Here is a 23,822-nt window from a genome sequence, read left to right as displayed (position 1 = left end):
TATACAGCTGTGCTTTACAAGTTAAAGGAAGATAATCAAAAGTTAAGATTTCTCAGAAGAGAAATAGAAAATATATATTATTTAAAAGGAAAATGTTAGAAACGGAAAGTACAATATGTTTCTTTAAAAAGTCACAGTTTGGACTCAATTACAGAATACATATTACAAAAGAAAAAGGCAATGATTTTGAAAGTAGAACAACAGAAATTGTGTAATCCTTACAAAAGAGAGACATAGATTTTTTTTTTTTAATTTACAGAGAGTCTGGGAGCTTTGGTACAATGTTAAAGTCTACTACATGTGTAATTTGAATCTCAGAAGAAGAGAAAGAGAATGGGGCAGAAAAAAATATTTGAGTAATTTATGGCTGAAAACTTCCCAAATATTAGGAAAGAAATAAATTATACATTTAAGAATCTCAGTAAACCCATAAAAATGATATTCAAAGAAAAGTACACATAGACACATTAAAATCAAAGCATAGAGAAAGCATTTAAAAATGTGAAATATAAAACAAAATAAAAATATAAAAATATGAACATGAATATAAAATATTTATAAAATAAATTTAAAAATATGTATTAATTTTTTATACAAAATAGAATAAGATAATACATAAATATAGAAATATAAAGGCCCATGAAATATAAAAACAAAAGAATTATAAAAATCTGGGTGGTATTTCTGAAAAATATCAACAGTAGTTATCACTTTGCCTTTAGTTTTGTTAAAAGATTTTTTTTCTTATTAGCTGAATAGTTATAGTAAGCATTAATTACAAATTTTACAGGGTTAATAAATCAGAAAAATTGTCTTTATTATCTTATAAATGCTTAACGATGTTGAAATAAAAGAAAAGAAGGTTACCTTTTGCACTTTGTATGATACTTTTCATCACATACCTGGCCTACTTCTGATGCTCATGTGATTTATACGTTCCTCTCTGAGGAGGTTTTCCCCAGTTCTGTCTGTTCCCCTCTCTATCCCCAAGGTGTATTACACAAGAGATTCATTAGTGATGTTTAGGAGGGGACCACCAAGGACAAGTTTGTCTATTTCACTTAATTGAAAATTGGGTCAATTTTTTTAAAAGGGCAATTTGGCCAACTGAGAAATATTTCCCTGTGCCAGAAATATCAAAATATCAACTTTTCTGACAGGGAAAGATCCCTACCTAGCCATTTAAACTATTGCTAGCTCTGTAGTTACAGAATAGAGGAAATATTTCCTGAGCTCACGAGGAGGTCAGCTTTCTGTTGAAAGAGTCTTCATCTTTTGTGGATGGTGGACGACTTAGCGTGACTGGAATTGCAGAACTCTCTGTGAGGGTGAGTATGTGTTCATGACAATGAGCAATCAGAGCCCACCCACCTGTCTCCACTGTAAGACACTCCTGGATGCCTTGTCACCTTTTGCAAATTTGAGGTTCAGCAAATATCTGAGGTACTGACCATCAGAGAAGTAAGCATTTTTTAATGATTTTCTTTTCCTTTTTTGAACTCTAGAATGACACTTTTCACTGAGGAAATTGACTGTAACAAAATAACTGATATGATCTTTTATTTTAATATTTGTGAAAGGTTTCAACAACATTCATGAAGTGTAGCTTTTCAATATGAGTGACAAACATAATAGTCACTGACAATCTGTTTTTATGTATCAATACAATGAATGTCATCTAAATGTAGTGGAATTTGGGGGGACACTCCTAATCATCCTCTGCCACAATCGCACCCTCATTTTAAACAAAAATTGTGTATAAAATAGGTAAACTTCATCTCCATTGAGTGACATATTTGCTGATGTTTTATCAGTTGGTGATCTTGCACATTTTAATGTAAACTCAATTTTTCATCTCTGTATCTGTGAAACTTCATGTAACCATCTAATTGAGGCCTCTAAGAAAATGACTTTTAATTTAGCAATGTAGGAGAATGACAAGGTATCCAGACAATGAGTGATTATAGGAAATCTTTGAGTTAACCGTTATGTAAGTAATCAGATCAGAGAGAGGACCAAATAAATAATACTTAATGACCCAAACAAAGGATTTCAAATAATTGACTTTTTTTTTTTTCCAGTCTAGGACTCTATCTGATCTGTAGCCTTTTTTTCTAAGGCCAGGGAGCAAAGAATGATTATTACATTTTAAAGGACTCATTAAAAAAGTAAAGGAGAATGTACAACAGAGATTACAAATGGCGTATACATTAAATATGTGCAATTTTTCATATCAATTACACCTCAATAAAGTTAAAACAAACAAACAAAAATCTAATTGACCCTTTGTAGAAAAAAATTTGTGGACTCCCATCTGAGATTACATACTTAAAGAATGTACCATAAAAGAGAACGCACCTTTCACTAAATGAGAAAACAGACTGCTTGTTCTGAGTCAGAAAAGTAAATATAAAATTAATTTTACAGTAAACATATTTATTGAGCACTTTATAAACTTTGAATAGGGCTAGTTGCTGTGGAATCTCCCTGAACAAGACATAGCCCAATCTCAACAAAATTACATTCACATGTTTAGTGACAACAAAGAGAGAAGCATAGTGCGCTATAGGGCAAAAAAGAGAGGCAAACAGACAAGGAAGTTTCAAGAAACGATTTCGCGGGAAGTGGCGCTAAGCCAAAACTTGGAAAACGTATCGATATCAGCCTAGTGAAGGGAAGGATGGGGATGGGAAGTAGTCAATGAAGCGAGTTATATCAGGAGACAGACTCCACTCAGATTTGTAGATAAGTTGTTTTCCTTTGTGGAAAGTGAACGCCTGCCCTCGCTGGAAGCGTTCTGAAGAACTGCTTCATCCAGAACATTCCTTCTAGATAATGACGTCATCATCACATGAGCGTCCTCTCAGTGGTCAAGAACTCCAAACATTTCAGGTCTTATTAGTAACGTTATAATTTTGGCTTTTAGGTTTAGATAGAATCCATACAATTCAGTCACTGCTAATTAAAATTAACTCATAAATTTAACAGTAAACATTAATTTCAAATGAAATACTTCATACTTACAAATAGAATGAAATTGACGTCACCACAAACAAATGATTGAAACAGCGCAGGTGACTGGAGGAGAGTATATACCAGGCAAACAGTCCCTGTGAAGACGCCACAACATCCTGCCTAGCAGGTAGAACGTGCTCAGTAATCGCCATTTGCTTTTTTAGTTTTTTTGGGGGGGGGCGAGGGGGTCGGTAAATTTTTAATTATGAAATAATTTTATGCTTAAGAGTTGAAAGTGCAGACGGTTCCCAGATATCCTTCACCCAGCTCGTCCTAATGTTATCATCCTATATAATCATAGTGGGATTATGAAAACTAAGGAGTCAACACTGTTTACAATTACTGATAACTAAATACAGACTTCAGGGAGGCTCTGGGACGCGGCCGGGCCGGCAGGCAATGGGAATGCCACAGCCGCCCCTGCTCCTCCTCGCTGGGCACACGCAGGCCCCAGCGGCCCCTTGCCTGCGAGGATAAGCAAGACCAGCCGCCGCGGCGGGCGGATCAGGGCCCCTACAGGGCTCGGCTCCTGTCCCCGCCCGGGTCCGCTGCCGCTGCAGTGAGTCCCGTGCGCTCTCTGTGCTCCGCCCCCCGGATCGTGGCCGCGCACCCGCTTGCGACTCAGAGGCCGGCGCTGGACGACTGAGCCCCCCAGCGCGTGGGGACATCTCCCTGCCCTCTGAGGTTCCCGGAGGCACCGGAGGGAGAGCACGTGCCGCCCTGGCTTAAGTCTCAGAGGAGGGAAAGATTCACTGAACAAAATATTAGAATAAAAATAAATTAATAAAATAAAATACAGACCTTGGATTTTTCCAATTTTTCCACTAAGGTCATTTTTCTGTTCTAGGATCCAATTCAAGTTACTACCTGACGTGGGATTGTCATCTCTCCTTTGTCTCCTCCAACCTGTGCCTCAGCCCTTGTCTTTCACGGCCTTGAAACTACAGACAATTAAGGTAATATTCTTCACTCATAGCCAAGTTTTCACGTATAGCCAATAATTCCTTTCTCAATACTATACTATATCACTTGTTTATATAGTACTTTTCAAACACTGTCTTCCATATCAGAGTGAAGATGGAGCAAAAGTCGGGTATCGATGTGGAAACTTCTAGGTAAATAGCAGAACTGGAAAGCAGTGGGTGTTGGTGGGATGACAGTTTTCTGATACCCAAAGTAAATTGAAATGAAATAGCCTCTTTGGTCACTGCCCTGGAAGCAAACATTCAAATACTGCATCCATGGCCTATAGGCTCTGTGTAAACTGTCAAATGCTTTAGCAATTTATTTACATTTAACAGGAACCAACACTTCAAGCAACTTGTGAGTTCGTTCAATTTGTGAGTAGTGAAGAATTATTGGGAGCAAAAGGACATTATAATATCCGTAAAACTGTTATCACACAGACGACCCTTTCTAATTCTATGGCTAAATCCATCTCAGAGAATGACAGATTTTAGATTAATTGAAAAAGACTTGTGAGAACATGCAAAAGGGTATAAAAATATGGACTGTAGTACTGTTAAACTAATATTTAAGAAAAACATTATCTTGAGGAGACCTACAGTGCAAATCAAAAGAGCTGACAATACCCGAGTTTTGACAGGTCATTTTGAAGGCAAAGAAGAAAAGGACTATTTGTTGCAGTGATTGGACTTTTTTACCCAATGGCCATGGCCATGTGATTCCACACAAATTTTCTCAGTTCAGTGTCACTTGAGTTTGTGAGGAGTTTGAGAAGAGGTACAAGCGAGTGCTGAGAAACCGTACATCATTATCTACATTCATACTTCTGGGACTGACGGATGATCCTCAAATGCAGGCTCTGATCTTTATATTTCTGTTTGTCACCTACACATTGAGTGTAACTGGGAACCTGACCATCATTACACTCACTTTAGCAGTTTCTCACCTTAAAACTGCCGTGTACTTTTTCCTCAAAAACTTCTTTTTAGAAACCTCGTTTACCACGGTCTGCATTCCCAGATTCTTATACAACTTATCAAAAGGGGACAAGACTATTTCCTACACTGCTTGTTTTGCTCAACTATTTTTTGTCATCTTCCTTGGAGCTACAGAATTTTTTTCCTGGCCATCATGTCCTATGATCGCTGTGTGGCCATCTGCAAACCCTTGTATTATGCAATCATCATGAACAGCAGGGTCTGTGGATGGCTTGTCATCTGCTGTTGGATAGTGGGGTTTTTGGTCATATTCCTACCGCTTTGCCTGGGCTTAAACCTGAATTCTGTGACTATAATGTCATTGATCATTTTTTGTGTGTGTGATGCTTTTCCTATGCTGAAGATCTCTTGTTCGGACACATGGTTCATAGAACAGATGACTGTTGCCCTTGCTATCTTGACCACCATCATGACACTTCTATGTGTACTTATGTCCTATATATATATCATCAAGACCATTATAAAGTTCCCTTCTGTCCAGCAGAGGAGGAAGGCCTTTTCTACCTGCTCTTCTCACGTGATCGTGGTTTCTATCACCTACGGTGGTTGTATCTTCATCTATATCAAACCTGCAGCAAAGGATGAAGTGGCAATTAATAAGTGTGTGTCAATGCTTACTACTTCAGTTGCCCACATGTTAAACCCATTTATTTATACCCTGAGGAATAAGCAAGTGAAACAAGCTTTCACAGACTTAATCAAAAGAATATCAATGAAGTAAAGGAATGTTGAAACTGAGCATTAAATATATCAGAAAAGAGCAGGGGGCCTTAAGCTCATAGTCTTAAACTCTTAATTATTGTACCTCGTCCACAGTCTGTTCATATTAACATGCTTATAGCACTGTTATTATTGAATCTAAGACCCAAACTCATCATTTCAATGTTTTTTGAAATAACCAAGTTGAGTCATTTCGACTCTTGTTGAAAATAAACTTTCTGCAAGGTCACATCTCATATTAAGAGAATATGAAATCAGATTTCCAGGAAAAGGGCCTTGCCTAAATCTGAACTGGCTCTGAGCAATGAAAGAACTATTAAAGCTTATATGAAAAAAATTTTGAATTATTGAATTAACAGGAAAATAATGGAGTAATAGTATCCATTGTGTTTTTTCGAGGCAAACATCCAAATTGTATCAGGAGATAAAGCATATGTATTATCACTCTTCTTGAGCAGGGATAAGATAAATTTTTAAAATAATAGTCTGAACACAAAAGCATGGATTTTAAGACTAAAGAGGAAAATATATAAGTTTAGACATTTGGAGATCCATGTCCGGCTTGGAAAAGAAACTTTAAAGCTCAAAGATTTAGAGTTTAGATTCACTGGATTCTCTCCAAAGTGAAAGAGCACAACCTCTACCCGAATTCATCTCCCACATGGCAGTGATCTGATAAAGTCCACTGAGACAATAAAACCATCGTCACAATGGCAAAGCAAGACTAGTGCTGAAATACAAAATATAATGCATGTCCTAAATAATGCTAAATTAAGCCAACAGCAAATTAAAATTCTAGATATCAAGAAAATGAAACCAGCAAAATACATGGAAGCCGTGGGTTAGAGAAAAGGAATCTAATATGGAATCATAATTGTTTCCTCAAAAGTTATCTTCAATATTGAAAGAACACAAGGTATGACCTTCAGTAATATATATTAAGAAAGATTTTCTACATTTAATTATTTTATTCTTTACCACCTTTCACATTTCTCATCATAGATCTTGATGGGGTTCAGGACAGGCCGCACTAGAATGTGCCATTTTAGCATGTGGATTATTTCGAGTTGTAGACAATCAAGGCCCAACAGACCCAAGAAGAAGTTTTCACCTCCCCCTTAACTGCCTAAAAGAGTTTAGATAGAGGGCCTGTACCAGGAAGAGAGCTCTTAACAGATACAACTTTTTACCTCAGAAAGACTTATCTGCAAGGCATGGAAACATTTGTTTACCAAAGATTTGCTCTTCCCATCTTCCTGTGAATTGTTTTCCTGTTTTTTGAAGACCCAGATCCCTACCCGCTTCTCCTTAGCTCAAGATGGCATATAAGGCTTAATTGTCTGACTGTTGGGGAGCCTCCTATCTTTGAGGTTCTCATACGTACAAAATTAAATTATATATTTTTTCTGCTGTTAATCTGTTTTATGGTTCAAACGAGTGTTTCTGCTAATTTAAGCAGACATCAGCTGATCTTGGCTGGGCTTGTTTATAAGATTGTCATCATGAATGTCAAGGTCTTGCTGTCTAGTAGGGGCTCATTCACAAATTTAGAAGTTGAATGACTCTTTACTAAGATAACTGAGTTGTCTTCCGGGTAGTGTTTTACCTTCTAGGTAACACTTGTTTACATAGTGAGATCATAGGGCTCCAGGAGAGAGGGTGGAAGCATGCAAGACCTCTAGAGTCCTAGGTACAATATCCCTTCTACCACATTATATTAGCCTAGGAAGTCACAAGACTAGCTAAGATTCAGGGACAGAAATAGAATCACTTATTCATGGAAAGAGCTGGAAAGACACATTGCAAAGGGTGTGGATAGAGAAAGGGACAGCCGTTTTTGCTATCCATCTTCCACAGGCACGGTGATTCCCCTATATTTTATAATTCCCTATGTTGTCTCTAGTATATTATATCCTTAGTATGCATATGGATCCCAAGAAAGTCAATGGTGATTAGTGTTGCTTTTCAAATTAATTTTTAATACATATTAGTTGACTAAATCCCATAGAAAACAATAAAGAATAACTTTTTAGAGGGGAAATCTCTATAATGACTCTAACTTTGAATCAGAACCGTATAGAGAGAAATAGGGTAGGTATAATTTATGCGAAACTAAAAAGGAATTTGATTCATAACTGAAGTGCTCTTCAAACTTTTTGTTTTAATTTTGAAATAGCTTTTGAAATATTTTATTCATTATAGCAATAATAATCATATACAGAGAGCAAAAATTATTCCACGTGAAATACATTTGCTAATTCTCAAAACAACTCTGCTAGGTAAATTTTTTGAGGAATAGCAAAATTGAAGTTTAATGACTGCCATTTCTTTCTCATGTATAGAGGGTTGATAATCATTTCTCTTGGTCTTTGCTGTGTTAAGATTATCATTAGTTATTCCCATTCACTTATTTTGCTTTTTATTGTTCTCCTTTACTTCAAGTTCCCATTCCCATTCCTTAGTCTTCCATAGGCAACCTTCTTTAATGTTTTTAAAGTTATTTTTTCTTTGCATGTGTTTTCTTACAAAATATATTTGAATACATCTAGCAGAGCTATGTATCACATAATTGCTGAAGAATATTGTTTGCATCCAGTAGCATTTACCTCCAAGATCTAGGTCCATTCCAGTATATGACATAGTCTCTCCACTATAATAGCAACGTGACTTCAAAGAAACCCTTAAAAAAGTATACATTTTTAAAAGTATCATTAAAACACTAAGGCATAAAATAGTCTTCAGCAATAGTAATAAATAATTTTATTAACAAAGAATAATTATAAAATGATAGAGTATTTTTTAAGAGTTTATTTATTTATTTATTTATTTATTTATTTATTTATTTATTTATTTATTTATATTTTTGTGAGGAAGATCAGCCCTGAGCTAACATCCATGCTAATCCTCCTCTTTTTGCTGAGGAAGACCAGCTCTGGGCTAACATCTATGGCCAATCCTCCTCCTTTTTTTTCCCCCCCAAAGCCCCAGTAGATAGTTGTATGTCATAGTTGCACATCCTTCTAGTTGCTGCATGTGGGACGCGGCCTCAGCATGACCAGAGAAGCAGTGCATCAGTGCGCGCCCGGGATCTGAACCCGGGCCTCCAGTAGCGGAGCGTGTGCACTTAACCGCTAAGCCACAGGCCTGGCCCAAAATAGTAGAGTATTTTAATGGGAAAGTGTACAATCCGTTATCTATCAATAAATGATTGTACTATAAATATATAGAAATAACCATGAGTTTTAAAACACAAAAGAATACTTCATAATAGAAATTTAACAATACAAATTGAAAAGGAATTGAGAGAGTGAATTTAGCAATATATCACCAGTCTGTCTTAAAATAGATGTCAAAATTGCAATTAACTAAAAATTGATTTAAAGAAATGTGGACATTCATTCCAAGGTTATGTTATCTCCACATAAGGCCTGGAAATTCTAGATTTAAGAGGGAAAAGGATTAAAAAAGCCATCAGGAGAGTGACATCAGCATCATGGCAGAGTGAATTGTTCCCTTTGTCTCTCCCCTCTATGTGACAACCAATCGGACCTCCATTTACCAACAGAGGATTCCCTATGCAGCACAAAGGATGCATGGGATCCATGCATCTGTACATCTGAAGGTGGGTGGACAGGAACCCAGGAAAGCAGCGGAATTAGGGAAGCAGCCCCCACCCCATCCTGGGCAGCAGCAATCTGGGGGTCCAGGGCACAGAGGGGAAACAGTGGGTGCTACAGCTCTGGTGACTGAGAGCAGACACAAGTTTTATAAAGTTCTGTTGCAAAACACACACAATCTGCCAAAATGATCAACCTCTCTACTTTCATTTAATAAAGAACTAGCGCTTCAAACAAAGAAGTGAACTGGTAGTAATGTTTTTTAATTTGACTTTGAGTATTGAAGAGTTATTGGAAGAAAAAGGCTATCAGATATCTGTGAAATCACCTACATCAACAATATCTTCTACTCCTGTGGCTGAAACAGAATTAAACAAATATATTCACTATGCAAAATCAATTGAAGACAGAAATTTGAGTAAGTGGAAAGAGCTATAAAAATAAGGACTCCAGTATAGCAAAAACAATTTTGAGAAAACTTTCCCTCAATCAACCATGTAATACACATCAGTTAGAGCTGAGGATAGTTATGTATTCACAATTTGTTGTTAAATCCAATAAAATAATCTATACGAATGGCATTAATTAAATATTTTTGCTAGTGTCCATTGTTAACATGATTTTTAATGCCACTTTTTTTTTTCATTTTTAATCTCAATTTTATGAACAGATTGGGCTGAAGTCAAGAGCCTGTGATGAGAAACCATACAAGACTAACAACAGTCATCCTGCTGGGATTGATTGATGACCCACTACTTCAAGTTCTGATTTTTCTTTTGGGTTCTCACCTATGTGTTGAATGTAACTGGAAATCTGACAATCATCTTAGTGAATTCTCAACTTAAATCTACCATGTAATTTTTCCTCCAAAATTTCTCCTTCTTAGAGATCTCATTCACTACAGTCTGTATTCCCAGATTCCTTTATAGATTCACACTGGGTGACGTCTCTATGAGGCGCTCTTCCCAGGGACATGGCACACAGCGGATGTAGTTCCTGCAGAAAACCACGGTCTTAGTGAATCGATGTTAGTTATATGTCAGAGCCTCTGGAAATTGAAGGCTAAATGCCAGAAAAAGAAAGAATCAGCATGTCTATTGGAGAGAAGACAATTACTCATAATGTGTGTACTAGTCAACTATTTTTTGTCATCTTTTTGATGCAACAGAGTGTTTTTTCTGCTGGCCATCATGTCCTATGGGTGCTATGTGGCCATCTGCAAACCCTTGCATTACGTGACCAGCATGAGCGGCAGAGTCTGCAGAAGGTTTGTCCTTTGTTCTTGGGCTGGAAGTTTGTTAATTATAATCCTCCACTTAGCCTAGGCTTAAATCTGGAGTTCTGTGACTTGAATGTCATTGATCATTTTCTCTCTGATGCATCTCCTATCCTCAAGATCTCTTGCTCAGACACGTGGTTCATAGAGGAGATGGTTCTAGCCTGTGTCGTGATGACCTTCATCATGACCCTTGTGTGTAGTTCTTTCCTACATATATACATCAAGACAATCCTAAAATTTCCTTCCACCCAGCAAAGGAAAAAGTCTCTTTCCAACTGTTCTTCCCATGTGATTGTTGTATTCATCGCCTATGAAAGCTGCATCTTCAATTACAATAAACCTTCATCAAAAGGAGTAGATCTTAATAAGGGTGTGTCAGTATTCACTGCGTCTATTGCCCTAGTGCTATAGACCCTGAGGAACAAGCAAGTGAAATAAGCATTCAATGACTCCATCAAAAGAATTGCATTTTTCTTAAAGAAATAGGAAAATGTTGAAATTGTGGATTTAAGTTATCAGGAAAGTTTGGTGTATTGGTTAGTGTAGGGCCAGAGCAGAGCAGCAAACTGTTTTTTTTTTCTTTTAACTTTTTTTATTTGTTTTGGCTTCCCACCCAGGAATTAATCTTTTGACTTTTTTTTTTTTTCAGGAAGATTGGCCCTGTGCTAACATCTGTTGCCAATCTTCCTCTTTTTCTTTTTTCTCCCCAAAATCCCAGTATATAGTTGTAAATAATAGTTGTAGATTTGTAGCTCTTCTATGTGGATGCCACCTCAGCACGGCTCGATGAGCAGTGAGTAGGTCAGCGCCCAGGATCCGAACCAATGAACCCTGGGCCACCAAAGTGGAACGTGTGAACTTAACTGATAAGCCACTGGGTCAGCCCCTCAGCCAACAGTCTTCAATGAGCAAAAGGTACAGATCTCAAAAATAAGCTTTCACACTCTGTAAGAGCAATACGGCAAAGTAATATTTGTGAAATCTAGGAATAAAAACTTTGAACTTATATTTTATGCCTTTTTTTCTTTTAAAGTAACTCATCTCTATTGTATTTACAAAAGTATCAGTATGCAACAAGTTAGGGAAAAAATGCTGGTAGTTCTTTACCACAAATAGTTAGGGAAACACTGGATTAAGTTTCTAAACTATTTCATATCTTTATCATCATCATGAAAGTCAGATTAAGTGTCTAAAAATATTTTTTGTCCTGCAGGTAAAATGAATCTTAACTAGTTCATTTATTTCCCTCCTTGGAAAACAAATGTGCTAGGATGTGTGGGGGATCAGAATTGGCCACCCCAAAATGTGTCTCTTTGGCTTGATTATTTTTAAAAACAAAAGACTCTGAAAGAAACCTTGACCTTCCTCCCTAACTGCCTAAATTAATTTAAGATAAAAATCCTATCCCCAGGACAGGCCATCACCATAGATAACTCTGGGTATTGGTAGACTATACTTGCTAAGCATACTCTTATCTTATCTTAACCAAACATTTGCTTTTTCATTTCCATGTGAATTGCCTTCCTCCCATTTGAAGCCCCAAACCACTACCCCCAACATCCTCCTTTGTCTTTAGCTGAAGATAGTATTTAAGGTGACAACCTCAGCCATTCTGAAGAGTTGCTCAGTTTTCCTACGTCTCTCCCATGTATACATGTTACAAAGCTTTGTTTGATTTTCTCCTGTTATTCTGTCTCATGTCAATTTAATTCATAGACCAGCCAGAAGGACCTAGAGGGTAGAGGGTTTGTCTTCCTCCCCTACAGGTGCCATTTTCATTAAGAGATTGTCCAGGAAAACAAACCAGATTATACCTCCAAATCAGTGTAACACATTCAGCAAACAAGTCAGCTGTGTATGAATGTGAGAGGGAGAGACAGACAGACAGACACACAGAGAGAGAGAGAGAGATTCTCACCCACATAACTATCAGGACCATTCCCAAGAAGTTATCACAAAAATATTTTGTAAAATTCTGAAAAATGGAGCCCATGCAAAAATAAATGTACTTTATTATCAAAGAGGAAGACTATCTTTAGAGAACTGGAGATAAAACCTTGAATGGGAATTTATAATAAATATGGAAATAAAACAGCCCCTCTTAGGAAAAAGCAGACCAAGCACTAAAACATACTGAAGCACCAGTTACAAAACTAGCTATATTATGCACACGAGGGAGAACAGATTCCAGTCAAATTCAACTAGAAGAATGTATGGAAAACTCCAGTTTTATATTGATCAGAAATTAGTCGTGTAGGGCCGGCCTGGTGGCGCAAGCAGTTAAGTGCACGCACTCCGCTGTGGTGGCCTGGGCTTCGCTAGTTTGGATCCCGGGCATGCATGGACGCACTGCTTGGCAAGCCATGCTGTGGCGGTGTCCCATATAAAGTGGAGGAAGATGGGCACGGATGTTAGCCCAGGGCCAGTCTTCCTCAGCAAAAAAAGAGGAGGATTGGCAGATGTTAGCACAGAGCTGATCTTCCTCACAAAAAAAAAAAAAAGAAAAGAGAAAAAAAGAAATTAGTGATGTAAAGTGTGAAAGAACAAAAAAAAATGAGCCTTAGTATTAGTTCTCAAGGAAAAATCTTCATACTCTCAGTTATTATATTCTGCACGACTTTTCATATTTCTCTCCCTAGTCCTCTGTGTTCAGGCATATGGCAGACTTTTGTCTCTCTCATCTTTTATTTCTGGATCCTTGTTCATTCTAGGAAGTTTTTTCCTTTCATTCTTAGCTGGTCCTTTAGATAAATCCTATTCATCCTTCAGATCTCAGCATAACTGTCACTGCCTTGGCTGCTTCCCAAATCTATGCCTGATTAGATAGCCACCCCTTCTTCCCATTTCCCCACAGCCTGTTCTTCTTTGCCTCTTTATTCTTCTCTGTAAAAGAAAAGCCCTTGTTGCCTCCCCCTTGAGATGCTTGCAGACCTTATGGCACAACATTCTCCCTGTTGCAATAATTCCCACTATTACAGTTCACCCTCCTCCCCCTTGCAGTAACTTTTTTGCATGAGGTCTCTCCTTACTAAGTCCAGATTTGTTTTGTTTGGTTTTGTTTATGACAATATACAATCATATTGATATTTTCTGAGTTTACTGCTTGTTTAAACCTAGAAACGGAATAGACATAATGGTCTTTCCAAACCATATTGTTGAAGTTTTATGGCACCGATTAATAACAGATATTCTCTCCTATGAGGTGTGAAGAAAAAGAAAAAGATCTAGTCATAGAGCATTTACTATGTCGGCTTTAGTGATGTGAAGTGGAATTTTAAGAGCTATTTTACTCTGTCCCCATACTGAATTGCTCCTCCTGCTTTCAGGAGGACAGAAGAAGGTCAGAGTGTCTCCTCACCTCTGCACCCTGTTTTATTCTGTGCACCTAACAGGATTTTCATTCAGCACCGTGCAGATGCAATCATACAATTATGAAAACTAAAGGACAACCACGGGAGTCAGGGTGCCTTGATATCAATCCCAACTTCACCACTTACTAGTTGCATCACATTAAGCGAGTTGCACCACTATAGTAACTTGATTTCTCTTTTTTTGTGTGTGAAGAAGATCAGCTCTAAGCTAACATCCATGCCAATCCGTCTCTTTTTGCTGAGGAAGACTGGCCCCGGGCTAACATCCATGCTCATCTTCCGCTACTTTATATTGGACGCCGCCACAGCATGGCCTGACAAGCGAGCGTCAGTGCGCGCCCGGGATCGGAACCCGGACTGCAAGCAGTGGAGCACGCGCACTTAACCGCTGCTCCACGGGGCCAGCCCCATAACTTGATTTCTTGATCTGCAAAAAGGTGATAACAAATATAGCTGCAGCATAGACCTGTAAAAATGTGAGACAGTGCCTGTAAAGAGCTTTGAAAAGTTTCTGGCACATAGCAGATATTATCATCAGTCCTTAAATTGGATGAGATTGTGCCAGAGGATTCTCCTATCAGCACCACATCTAACCCAGAACAGGACTAACTCGCAGCCTGGCTCCCTTTTCAGTAAGTCTTATCTTTAAAGATGATTTTCCCTGTCTTCTGGCTTGCATCATTTCTGATGAGGAATCTGTGATCGTTCTCATGTCTGTCCCTGTAGCTGCTTTTTAGAGTTTTGAATTATCACTCTTTCCGAGGAATTTAATTACTGTGATCCTTGGTGTGGTTTCCTTTGTGTTTATCTTTCCTGGTGATTATTGATATTTTTTGTTTATATCAAATTTGTAAATTTTTAGCCATTTGCAATTTCTTCAAATATTTTTCTGTCATCCCTGCTCAGCCCTTGCAGTCCCTTTCTTCTCAATTCAACTCAGTCTATACATCTGTTAGGTCACTCATCCTACAGGCTTTTAATCTACTTATATTTTCAGTATCTTTCCCTCTCTGCTTCAGTTTATCTAACTTTTATTGCTATATCTAAAAGTTCTTTTATTGTACATTATGTATAATGCTATTAATATCATTCAATAAATTTCTCATTTCAGGTATTATATTTCATTCCTAGGTGTTAACCATCTGGTTTGTGTGTATTTCTGAAGAAGAAATTTCTCTTCTAGAACATTTTGGCTAAGGAACAAAAAATTTTTTACTGAAATAATAATAATCTTTTTTAAAAATTATAAAAATAAAAGAATATATATGATTTGATTTGACTAGTTACATTCCTATATTCATTTTAATAATAGTAAAAATAAAAAGTTATGGATTTATACAAACAGCTTGTTTTTTGTTAATCTGATATATAGTAATAAAATATAATGGAACTAAATATAATTAAAATTGAGATATAAATAGATCCCCAATATGTTCTTGATTTATACTGATCTTTACAATTTATTCAGCAAATTATACCCCTTATGATTATTGCTCACATATTTGTAAATGTTGAGTATATAATATTTAGGTTAATTGGCTGATTTATAATCTGAAAAGATCTTTTTCAAAGTGTTAATATTAGTTATCTCTGGATTATGATGTAATATACATATTATCTAGGTAATTTTTGAATTAATTTAATCTATTCATCATATGGGTAAATACAAGAGAAAATTGGGCTCTTTGATCTTCAAAGTGATTTGCATGATATAAATATGAATCAAAATTATTTAGAATAGAGCATTATCTCATTCTTATTGCCTGTGCTTCAATATCTAAGCTGTTCAATCTTCCTTCCTCTGAGGACTTATCCTCAGAGCTGCACGTTTTAGGCTTTTTGCCAAGATTATGACACAAAAGATTCCGTAGTAATTTCATTTAACCTGAGTCTCCAAGGACCTTTTTGTTTATTCATTAAGTTGCAAGTTTGCTAAATAAAACAGACACCAACCTTGTTAATGTAAACCTCTCTGCCCAGGAAGTCAGAATATCAAGGTTTCCAAAACGTGAGAGAATTTTTGATAATTCTCAATTCTCAGACCTGCTTTTTATTCTCAGGCATGGGTAGCATGAGAAAATACTCCTTAGGTTTATAATAACTAGAATCCTTTGTGAGGAAAAATTTTGGCACGATTAACAGAAAGATCTTTGCATTTCCAAACTACTTGTAAACATAGAGTGAAATAGTGTACAATAGAGAACAGATAGACACAAATTTTAGCATTAAGAAGCAATGCTGTTAAAAAACCACCTGAAGTTATGATTGACTGGTAAAAAAGTAAGTACAATAAAGTTTTTATTTTTAGTGGCCTTTGTAAGAAATGGTCATAAATTCCTCCATAAAAAAATGTATTATATCTGTCTTTATCAAGTCAGACTTAGTGTGAATTTTGACATATTGTAATGGAACCAAAAGTTATCTATTATATGTCATTTTAAAAATTCTTCATCCTTGAATAGATAAAAATCATGGACAGATTGATTTTTATTCATTAGTTAGTGTAGTACAGTTTGAGTTGTATTGAGACAATAAACTCCTACTTTGCCCTCAATAATAACAAAAAAGTAGACAAATTCACACACACACACACACAAATATGATCATTACTCCCATGTAAAACAAGGTCATAGAGTCTGAGGATTTATCATCTTACCTGACACCCCTTTCTTCATTACAAATATTGATTCATTAGAACATTAGAACAAACAAAAATAAATCAGTCATATTTTGGGGTCAATTACTTTCTCAATCTCTGATTTGTAACATCTAGGAGAAACTGAGTTTCATGGATGAACTGTATTAATGATTGAAAAAGGAGCCATGTTATTTCTAGAACACTGATACCTGACTGGAATGTGAAAGGCTGAGCTCAGTATCACAGTGACACCCTAAGTACCCATGAAGGGGAAGTCAGTTGAGCTGTAGAAGTGTGCTTCACAGCATCCCAAATTCATCTTCTGTGGTTGGACCCTGAGTAGCCCTTAATTTAGGGGAAGTTTTCAGTCCTCAAGCAAAGAATAAAACCAAAACAATTTCCTTCTCCATGATAGTGTCTGCAAACTCTGAGGCTTAATTGGAGAACCTTTAAATCTTTCTGTGACAGTTGATCCTGCCCCCACATCAGCAGGAAGAGTATATTTTAAGTAAAGACAATAAAAAGTAAAATCACATAAAATGGTTCAGGTCTGTAGGCGGAATTTCCTAATTATTTGGTAACAGGGAATTTCCAAGCCCTGGAGGCACTGATTGCAGGCTAAAAATATTGTTAGTATCTTTGCAACTAACTGGTGAAAGTTGAGAAATAACCTTGGAAAATTATCTCAGTATTACAAAGTATTTGACCACTAGCTTCCACAACTCATGGATAGATATATTAAGCCAAAAGTATTGGGAACAAAAATGAAACTATCTGATTGGAAGATAAGTCAAGGATGAAAGTATAATTACTACTTATAACCACAATAAAAATATTATACATAGGAGCTGGCCCGTTGGCATAGTTGTTAAGTCTGCATGCTCCACTTCTGCAGCCCGGGGTTCACTGGTTCGGATCCTGGGTGAAGACCTATGCACTGCTCATCAAGCCATGCTGAGGTGGCATCCCACATAGAGCAACTAGAAGGATGTACAACTATGACATACAGCTATCTACTCGGGATTTGGAGAGAAAAAAGGAAAAAAGGAGGAAGACTGGCAACAATCTTCCTCAAAAAAATATATAGATAGATAGATATAAAAAATACATAAACAGGATGACCACTTCAAGACAGTCAAGACAGGTTGCTTGGCATTTATAGCCAGTGTTGAGTGCTCGTTTTGGCTTTACTACACCCTATGCAAGTGTCTGAATTTTTCATGCAGATTAGGCAGAAAGCAGGAATCCATGATGAGAAACCACACAATAACAACATTCATCCTGCTGGGACTGACTGACGACCCACACATGAAAGTTCTGATTTTCATCTTTCTTTTTTTTACCTACATGTTGAGTGTAGCTGGGAACCTCATCATTATCTCCCTCACCTTCATAGATTGCCATCTTAGAACAGCCATGTACTTTTTTCTCCAAAATTTCTCTTTCTTAGAAATCTCATTTACAACTGCTTGCATTCCAAGATTTTTATACAACATATCAACTGGTGACAAAATCATTACCTATGATGCTTGTGCTGTTCAAATATTTTTTACTTACCTTTTTGGGATAACAGAATTTTTTCTCCTAGCCACTATGTCCTTTGACCGCTATGTGGCTATCTGCAAACCCTTGCATTATGTGAACATCATGAACAACAGAATCTGCAATAGGCTTATCATCAGCTGTTGGATGGCTGGTTTGTTAATCATAGTCCCCCCACTTAGCCTGGGCCTTAATCTGGAATTCTGCGACTCTAATGTCATTGATCACTTTTTCTGCGATGCCACTCCTCTGCTAAAAATCTCATGCTCAGACACATGGTTCATAGAACGAATGATTTTAGTGTGTGCTGTGTTGACTTTTATTATGACCCTTGTGTGTGTTGTTCTTTCCTACATTTATGTCATCATGACAATTCTAAGATTCTCTTCTGCTCAGCAAAGGAAAAAAGCCTTTTCTACCTGTTCTTCCCACATGATTGTGGTTTCCATCACCTATGGCAGCTGCATCTTCATCTACATCAAACCTTCAGCAAAGGAAGAAGTGGTCATTAATAAAGGAGTTTCCATGCTCATTTCTTCTATTTCACCTATGTTGAACCCATTTATTTATACCTTGAGAAACAAGCAAGTGAAAAAAGCCTTGAATGACTCAGTCAAAAGGATTTTCTTCTTCTTAAAGAAGTAAGAGAAAAAAGTAGTTGATTAATCATAATGAAAGGATGAATATCCCCTGAATTTTTCTGATAAAATTCTAATCATATTTGTGTCTTAATAATCTCTCTTCCAGTTTTATTAACATTTTACAACTGCTTTAACTCTACTGATGGGGTACTATTATAATTCAACTCCTCTATTCCACGTCTGTTTAATAATTCCATCCACATGGATGTAATCATAATAAAATTTGAGTTAAAAACTATAAATAAGGTGTAATGCAGTAATAAAAAGCAGAAGTTTTTGTAAGACTATATTATAATCCCAGAAGTAGGAAAATATGGTAGATTAAAATACTGTAAAAGCAATACCAATGCAAACACCTGGAAAATTGTCAATACAATTTAACAGCTATTATTTTCAATGTTTAGCTTACCTTATAGCAAATAAGGGAAATCTTTAGGTGGCAGAGATAAAGAGGATATTGAAAACAGAACAGCTTACGCCTATAAACTGACATTAAATATGATGTAGATTGGAAAAGAACGAATAAAGATATTTCAAAATGTATCCAAGCAGAATGAATTTAAATGCCATTTGGAGATGAAATATGGGATCTCAGCTACGTGATGAAAAAATTTAGAAATGGCACAACAGCGTGAAATAAGATTATTGTATTGATGCACATTCAATGTAAAGGAGAATTAAAAGTCAATCTGCCCACCCACAAATTCAGATCATAAGTTTGAGTATTTTTGTCTACCAGTTATAAAACAAAGAAAAGAACAGAAACAGACTCCCTAAGGTAACTTAAAACCCTGATTGGAGACTCACACACGTTGAGTTTTAGAAGTCTACAAATCAGGCATAAAATTAAAAATTAAAAATAAATCCTTAAAATTAAGTACACAATTAATAATAGATTAAAAATTTGAGACTGGAATTACAATATATCTAGCAAGCAATAATATGGTAAAAATCTGTATATGTAAAGCACAGATATTTGTAAAATTTGTATACATAAAGCACATTTGTATATTGAATGCTGTACTTGAGATAAATTTGTATACTTAAACATCTTTGCTATTAAAATATTTTTAAGTAGATTAAAAATAAAAGAACTCATACTTATCTTAAACAATTAGAAGAACTACTCAAAAAAACAAAGTAGAGGGAACAATGAAACTTTAAGATAAGAAGCAAAAGCAATAACAGTAAAATTTAAAGTAAATAATTCAGAAGGAGATTCTCTGTACTCAGGGAAAAATAGTCTTATATACCCAAATGGGGGAAAAAAGAAAGAAAGCAATGTATTCAAGATTATAAATTAGAAACAAGATGTAAATATCAATACACAAGAAATTCAAATAGATATAAATACATGCTGCATTCAATTTTACAACAAAAGACAGAAAACTTGGATGCAATAAAATGTTCCTAGTAAACTATGAATTAAGAAATCACAAATTTGAATATAGCAATACCATACAATTTATTAAGAAAGTTAATAAATTTCTGCCCGTAAAACAGAAAGAGGACTAAATTGTTTTTAAAAAATTCTAACTTTAAAATTATCCCAAATAATTTCATTGTATATTAAACCATTCCAAACTACAGAAAAAGAAAACATCACAATTTCATTTCAGTATATAAATAGAAATTTTCTATATAAAATATATGTAAGTACACTCTGGGAACATATTAAAAGAAAAATAGATTATGGTCAAGAAGAGGTTAATCTAGTAATAAAAGAAAAGAAAGCTTTATGTCAGTAAAATCCATCCACATACTTTATCACATCACTCAATTTTTAAAAGTAGATATCATAAAAATAAATAGATGATGACAATTTTTAATAAAATTTAATAGTCAGGAAAAATTCCAAGTAAAATGGAATATGGTAAAGCAATAAATACAAATATTTATTAAAAAATTATTTTAAAGCATAAACTGCCAATAGATTATAAATCAAAACCAAGAACCAAATATAGATGTTTAGTCTCCTCCTTGTTATTCAACGTTGTTTTGGATGATCTTGAAAAGTCATAAGATAAGAAAATAAAATAGCCATTATAAATTCTAGACAGAAGATATAAAAATTTAGCTTGTAACAATTTGAATTATTTTAAACATTGTTAACTCTGAAAATGAAATGTATTTTATAATGTATGATGTCTTAGCATTTGTATCATAATTTAATTGGCAGCATTTTTTCCTAGTAGCAATTAAAGAAGTCATGTCTTTGGATTAATGTTGTTTTAACTTCACGTAAAGAGGTGTATACTCTTCCACTAAATTACTGAAAAAGGCATAAGTGCAAGAAAATAGTAGAAAATAACAGAATTTAGAAGAGAATTTAAGTTGGATAAATAAAGAATATATTTTTAAAAATCAGTGGTCTATTTTTATACAGTAATACACATCTGAAAAGCAAAAGTAAGAAGACAAGTTTAGTCATAAGAGTAACAAAGAGATGTCATCAAGAAGTAAAGCAGGGTTTTCCAAAAGAAGAAAGAGATACAATCAATTTAAAGGTATAAAATAAGACCTGGAAAACACAATAAAAAGGTCATCTTATTCTTGGATTCAATGATTTACATCAAAAATATAATAATTCACCCCAACTGCCATATGGAATTGAATGCAATTCTCACTAGAATTCCAACAGTTATGTTATTAATCATATAAAATTATTTCTAGGTACACCAGGAAGAATTAAACTCAGAACTATCACATAAATGTACCAATAAGATCCACTGAAATGAATTTAAAATATGTCTTGGTCCAGGAGTAATTAATGCACAAAACAAAAAATACAGACATATATTTGCATAAATAAGCTAATACATTGATTACAAAGATGGAATTTAATTTCAGTGTGAAAATGATTTATTATTTAATGAATGTTGCTGTAATTATTCTTCTGTAAGTAAATATCTTAGACTTAATTTTCAGAAAATACACAATAACAATTCTCAAAGGAATTAAAGACCTAAATATTATCTATCTTTCTATCTTGATAAATCAATGACATATATGTACATACACGCCGCGTGTATATGTGTGTGTGTGTTTCCTTTAAGAAAATATGCAATGCCATAGTTGTCATTCTTAACAACAAAAAACAGGATATTAAAGTAAAGAAAAGAGATACTATACTTTTGAATATATGTAATTGAAAACATTTTATATATACAATGTTATATGTCACTATATCTCAAAAAAGGTGGGAAAAATACCTTTTTTACCCAAGAGGAAATACAGTTAGAAAACAAATACACGGAAAAATTATTCATCCTTGAGAGTAATCAAAGAAATGCAAGTGAAGCAACTTTAAAATAGTGTTTTATATGTACTAAAATAGCAAAATTACAGCTTTTTATTATAACAATTGTCAATTTTGAAATAAGATTATGTGTTCATTCTTGATGGCACTGTAAATTAATATGATCCTTTCAGGATATAATCTGGCAATAAAGAAAAATAGCCATAAAAATAGTCAAAAAAAATAGAAGGTAAAAATAAAACATTTTATAAATCAAAATATACCGTATACTCAGTAGTAAAAAGTTTGTGCTAGATTAATATCTAAATTAAAAAAGAGCTCTTACATATAGGAACAGGATGTACAAACACTCCAGAAGGATAATGAAGAAGAGGAGTAGGTAATTTCCCTAACAAGTCAAATTTAGTAGTAATTGTATAAATATATAAAAATTTGGTCAAACTCATTAATAGTCAAATTCAAAATTAAGTGACATTGACATATTGGAAATATTGAAAAGAGCTCTTACTTGGCTACTCTCACGCAGTGCCTGTTGAAATGTAAATTGCCAAAGTTTATTTTGTAAAATAATAAAACATCTCAGTTAGAAAATGCACAGTGAATTTTTGTTCTGCCAAGATGGAGTAGCCCCATTCCTCCCACATCCTATCCCTTTCAATGAGCAAGATAAATGCATAGAAAGTCTCTTAAAGATGGAAAAAAGAAAATGGGCCGCCCAGGGACATCAGGACTTAAGGAACAACGTGGCGGTGCCTTCCCTAGGTTTGCTTATTGCCTCCCTTATGTCCCAGACAGGGCACTGCAGAAGCCAACAATTCAGACTGAAAAAAAAAAGTTTCCAAGAAAAGCCTGATCCGCCTAGCCAAAGGACTGAGAAGAGGGTGGCCTAACAACAGAAACCCTTCTTAGCAGTACTCACCCTACTCCAAGGAAACACCAACAAATCCACCCAGATATGCACCCTTGGTTTCAGTGGGGACAGGCGGGAAACCTCTACCCTCATCCAGCATAAAAGAGACTGAACAAGGCTGTGCAAGTTGATCTTCCATCCTACCCCACCCCAGCCCTATGAAAGCAAATGATAAACTTCAATTCTCCCATTGAGTGATTTTGTCAACGCCAAACAGGAAGCAAATCTCATCTTCTGCCTGGCAAATCAGATGATACACCAATTCCCCTAACAAGGTAGTTTCTGGGATGTCCAGTTGCAAGCTAAATCTCCACCCACAGCCAGAAACAGTGAGACTTTACAAGGTGGTGCAAGGTGGAGCTAGTCACCACTAGACTTCATCTACCCTCTCCCCACACCAACATGTCAGTAGGACCTACCAGGAGTTGAGCTTCCACCCCTGTCCAGCAAGAAAGAAACTGAACAAGGCTGTGCAATTTGGAGCTTGTAAACACTCCACTTTCTTCCCACTACTGACGACAGTGTGGTGCAGTCAGAAACTAAACCAACACACCCACCTAGCATTAGAGAGACAGAAAGATGTAGGGGGAAGTGGTCTTAGCGACAGTCTCTGATCCCCCTTTCCTTTCTCCTCCTATCAGCAGAGTCCCACTAGCCCCACTAGGAGCCGATTTCTCTCATATCCTACAGAAACAAAATGGTATGAGCTATCCCTTCTAATACCTTTCCCTGGTAGGAGTGAGGCCCAGCAGGGAAGTGAGCACAAATGCCTACTCAGAGGCAATGAGGCTCTATGAGTCACTGCCTCACTTTCACTGGGAAGGTGTCAGTGGGGCTGGGATGGGACCTGAAATTCCACTCCACTC

The 23,822-nt window shown here is 35.8% G+C and overlaps 1 protein-coding gene and 2 pseudogenes across 1 annotated transcript; all 3 read left to right on the top strand.

Moving 5' to 3' along the window:
• Positions 1 to 4,831: 4,831 nt before the first annotated feature.
• On the top strand, positions 4,832 to 5,700 carry LOC101401324 (olfactory receptor 6C2-like; annotated as a pseudogene).
• Positions 5,701 to 10,011: 4,311 nt separating this feature from the next.
• Positions 10,012 to 11,081, top strand: LOC101401585 (olfactory receptor 6C2-like; annotated as a pseudogene).
• A 6,744-nt stretch (positions 11,082 to 17,825) lies between these two features.
• On the top strand, positions 17,826 to 18,791 carry LOC101388491 (olfactory receptor 6C2-like). Its single transcript, XM_004429190.3, has one exon. The coding sequence runs from the start codon at positions 17,853 to 17,855 to the stop codon at positions 18,789 to 18,791; it is 939 nt and encodes a 312-aa protein (XP_004429247.3). The 5' UTR covers positions 17,826 to 17,852.
• The last annotated feature ends 5,031 nt before the right edge of the window (positions 18,792 to 23,822 follow it).

The sequence above is a fragment of the Ceratotherium simum genome, chromosome 17 (assembly GCF_057802395.1).
Source record: "Ceratotherium simum simum isolate JZ-2026a chromosome 17, ASM5780239v1, whole genome shotgun sequence".
NCBI classification, from domain to species: domain Eukaryota; kingdom Metazoa; phylum Chordata; class Mammalia; order Perissodactyla; family Rhinocerotidae; genus Ceratotherium; species Ceratotherium simum.
This window is presented reverse-complemented; position numbering and strand designations above follow the sequence as displayed.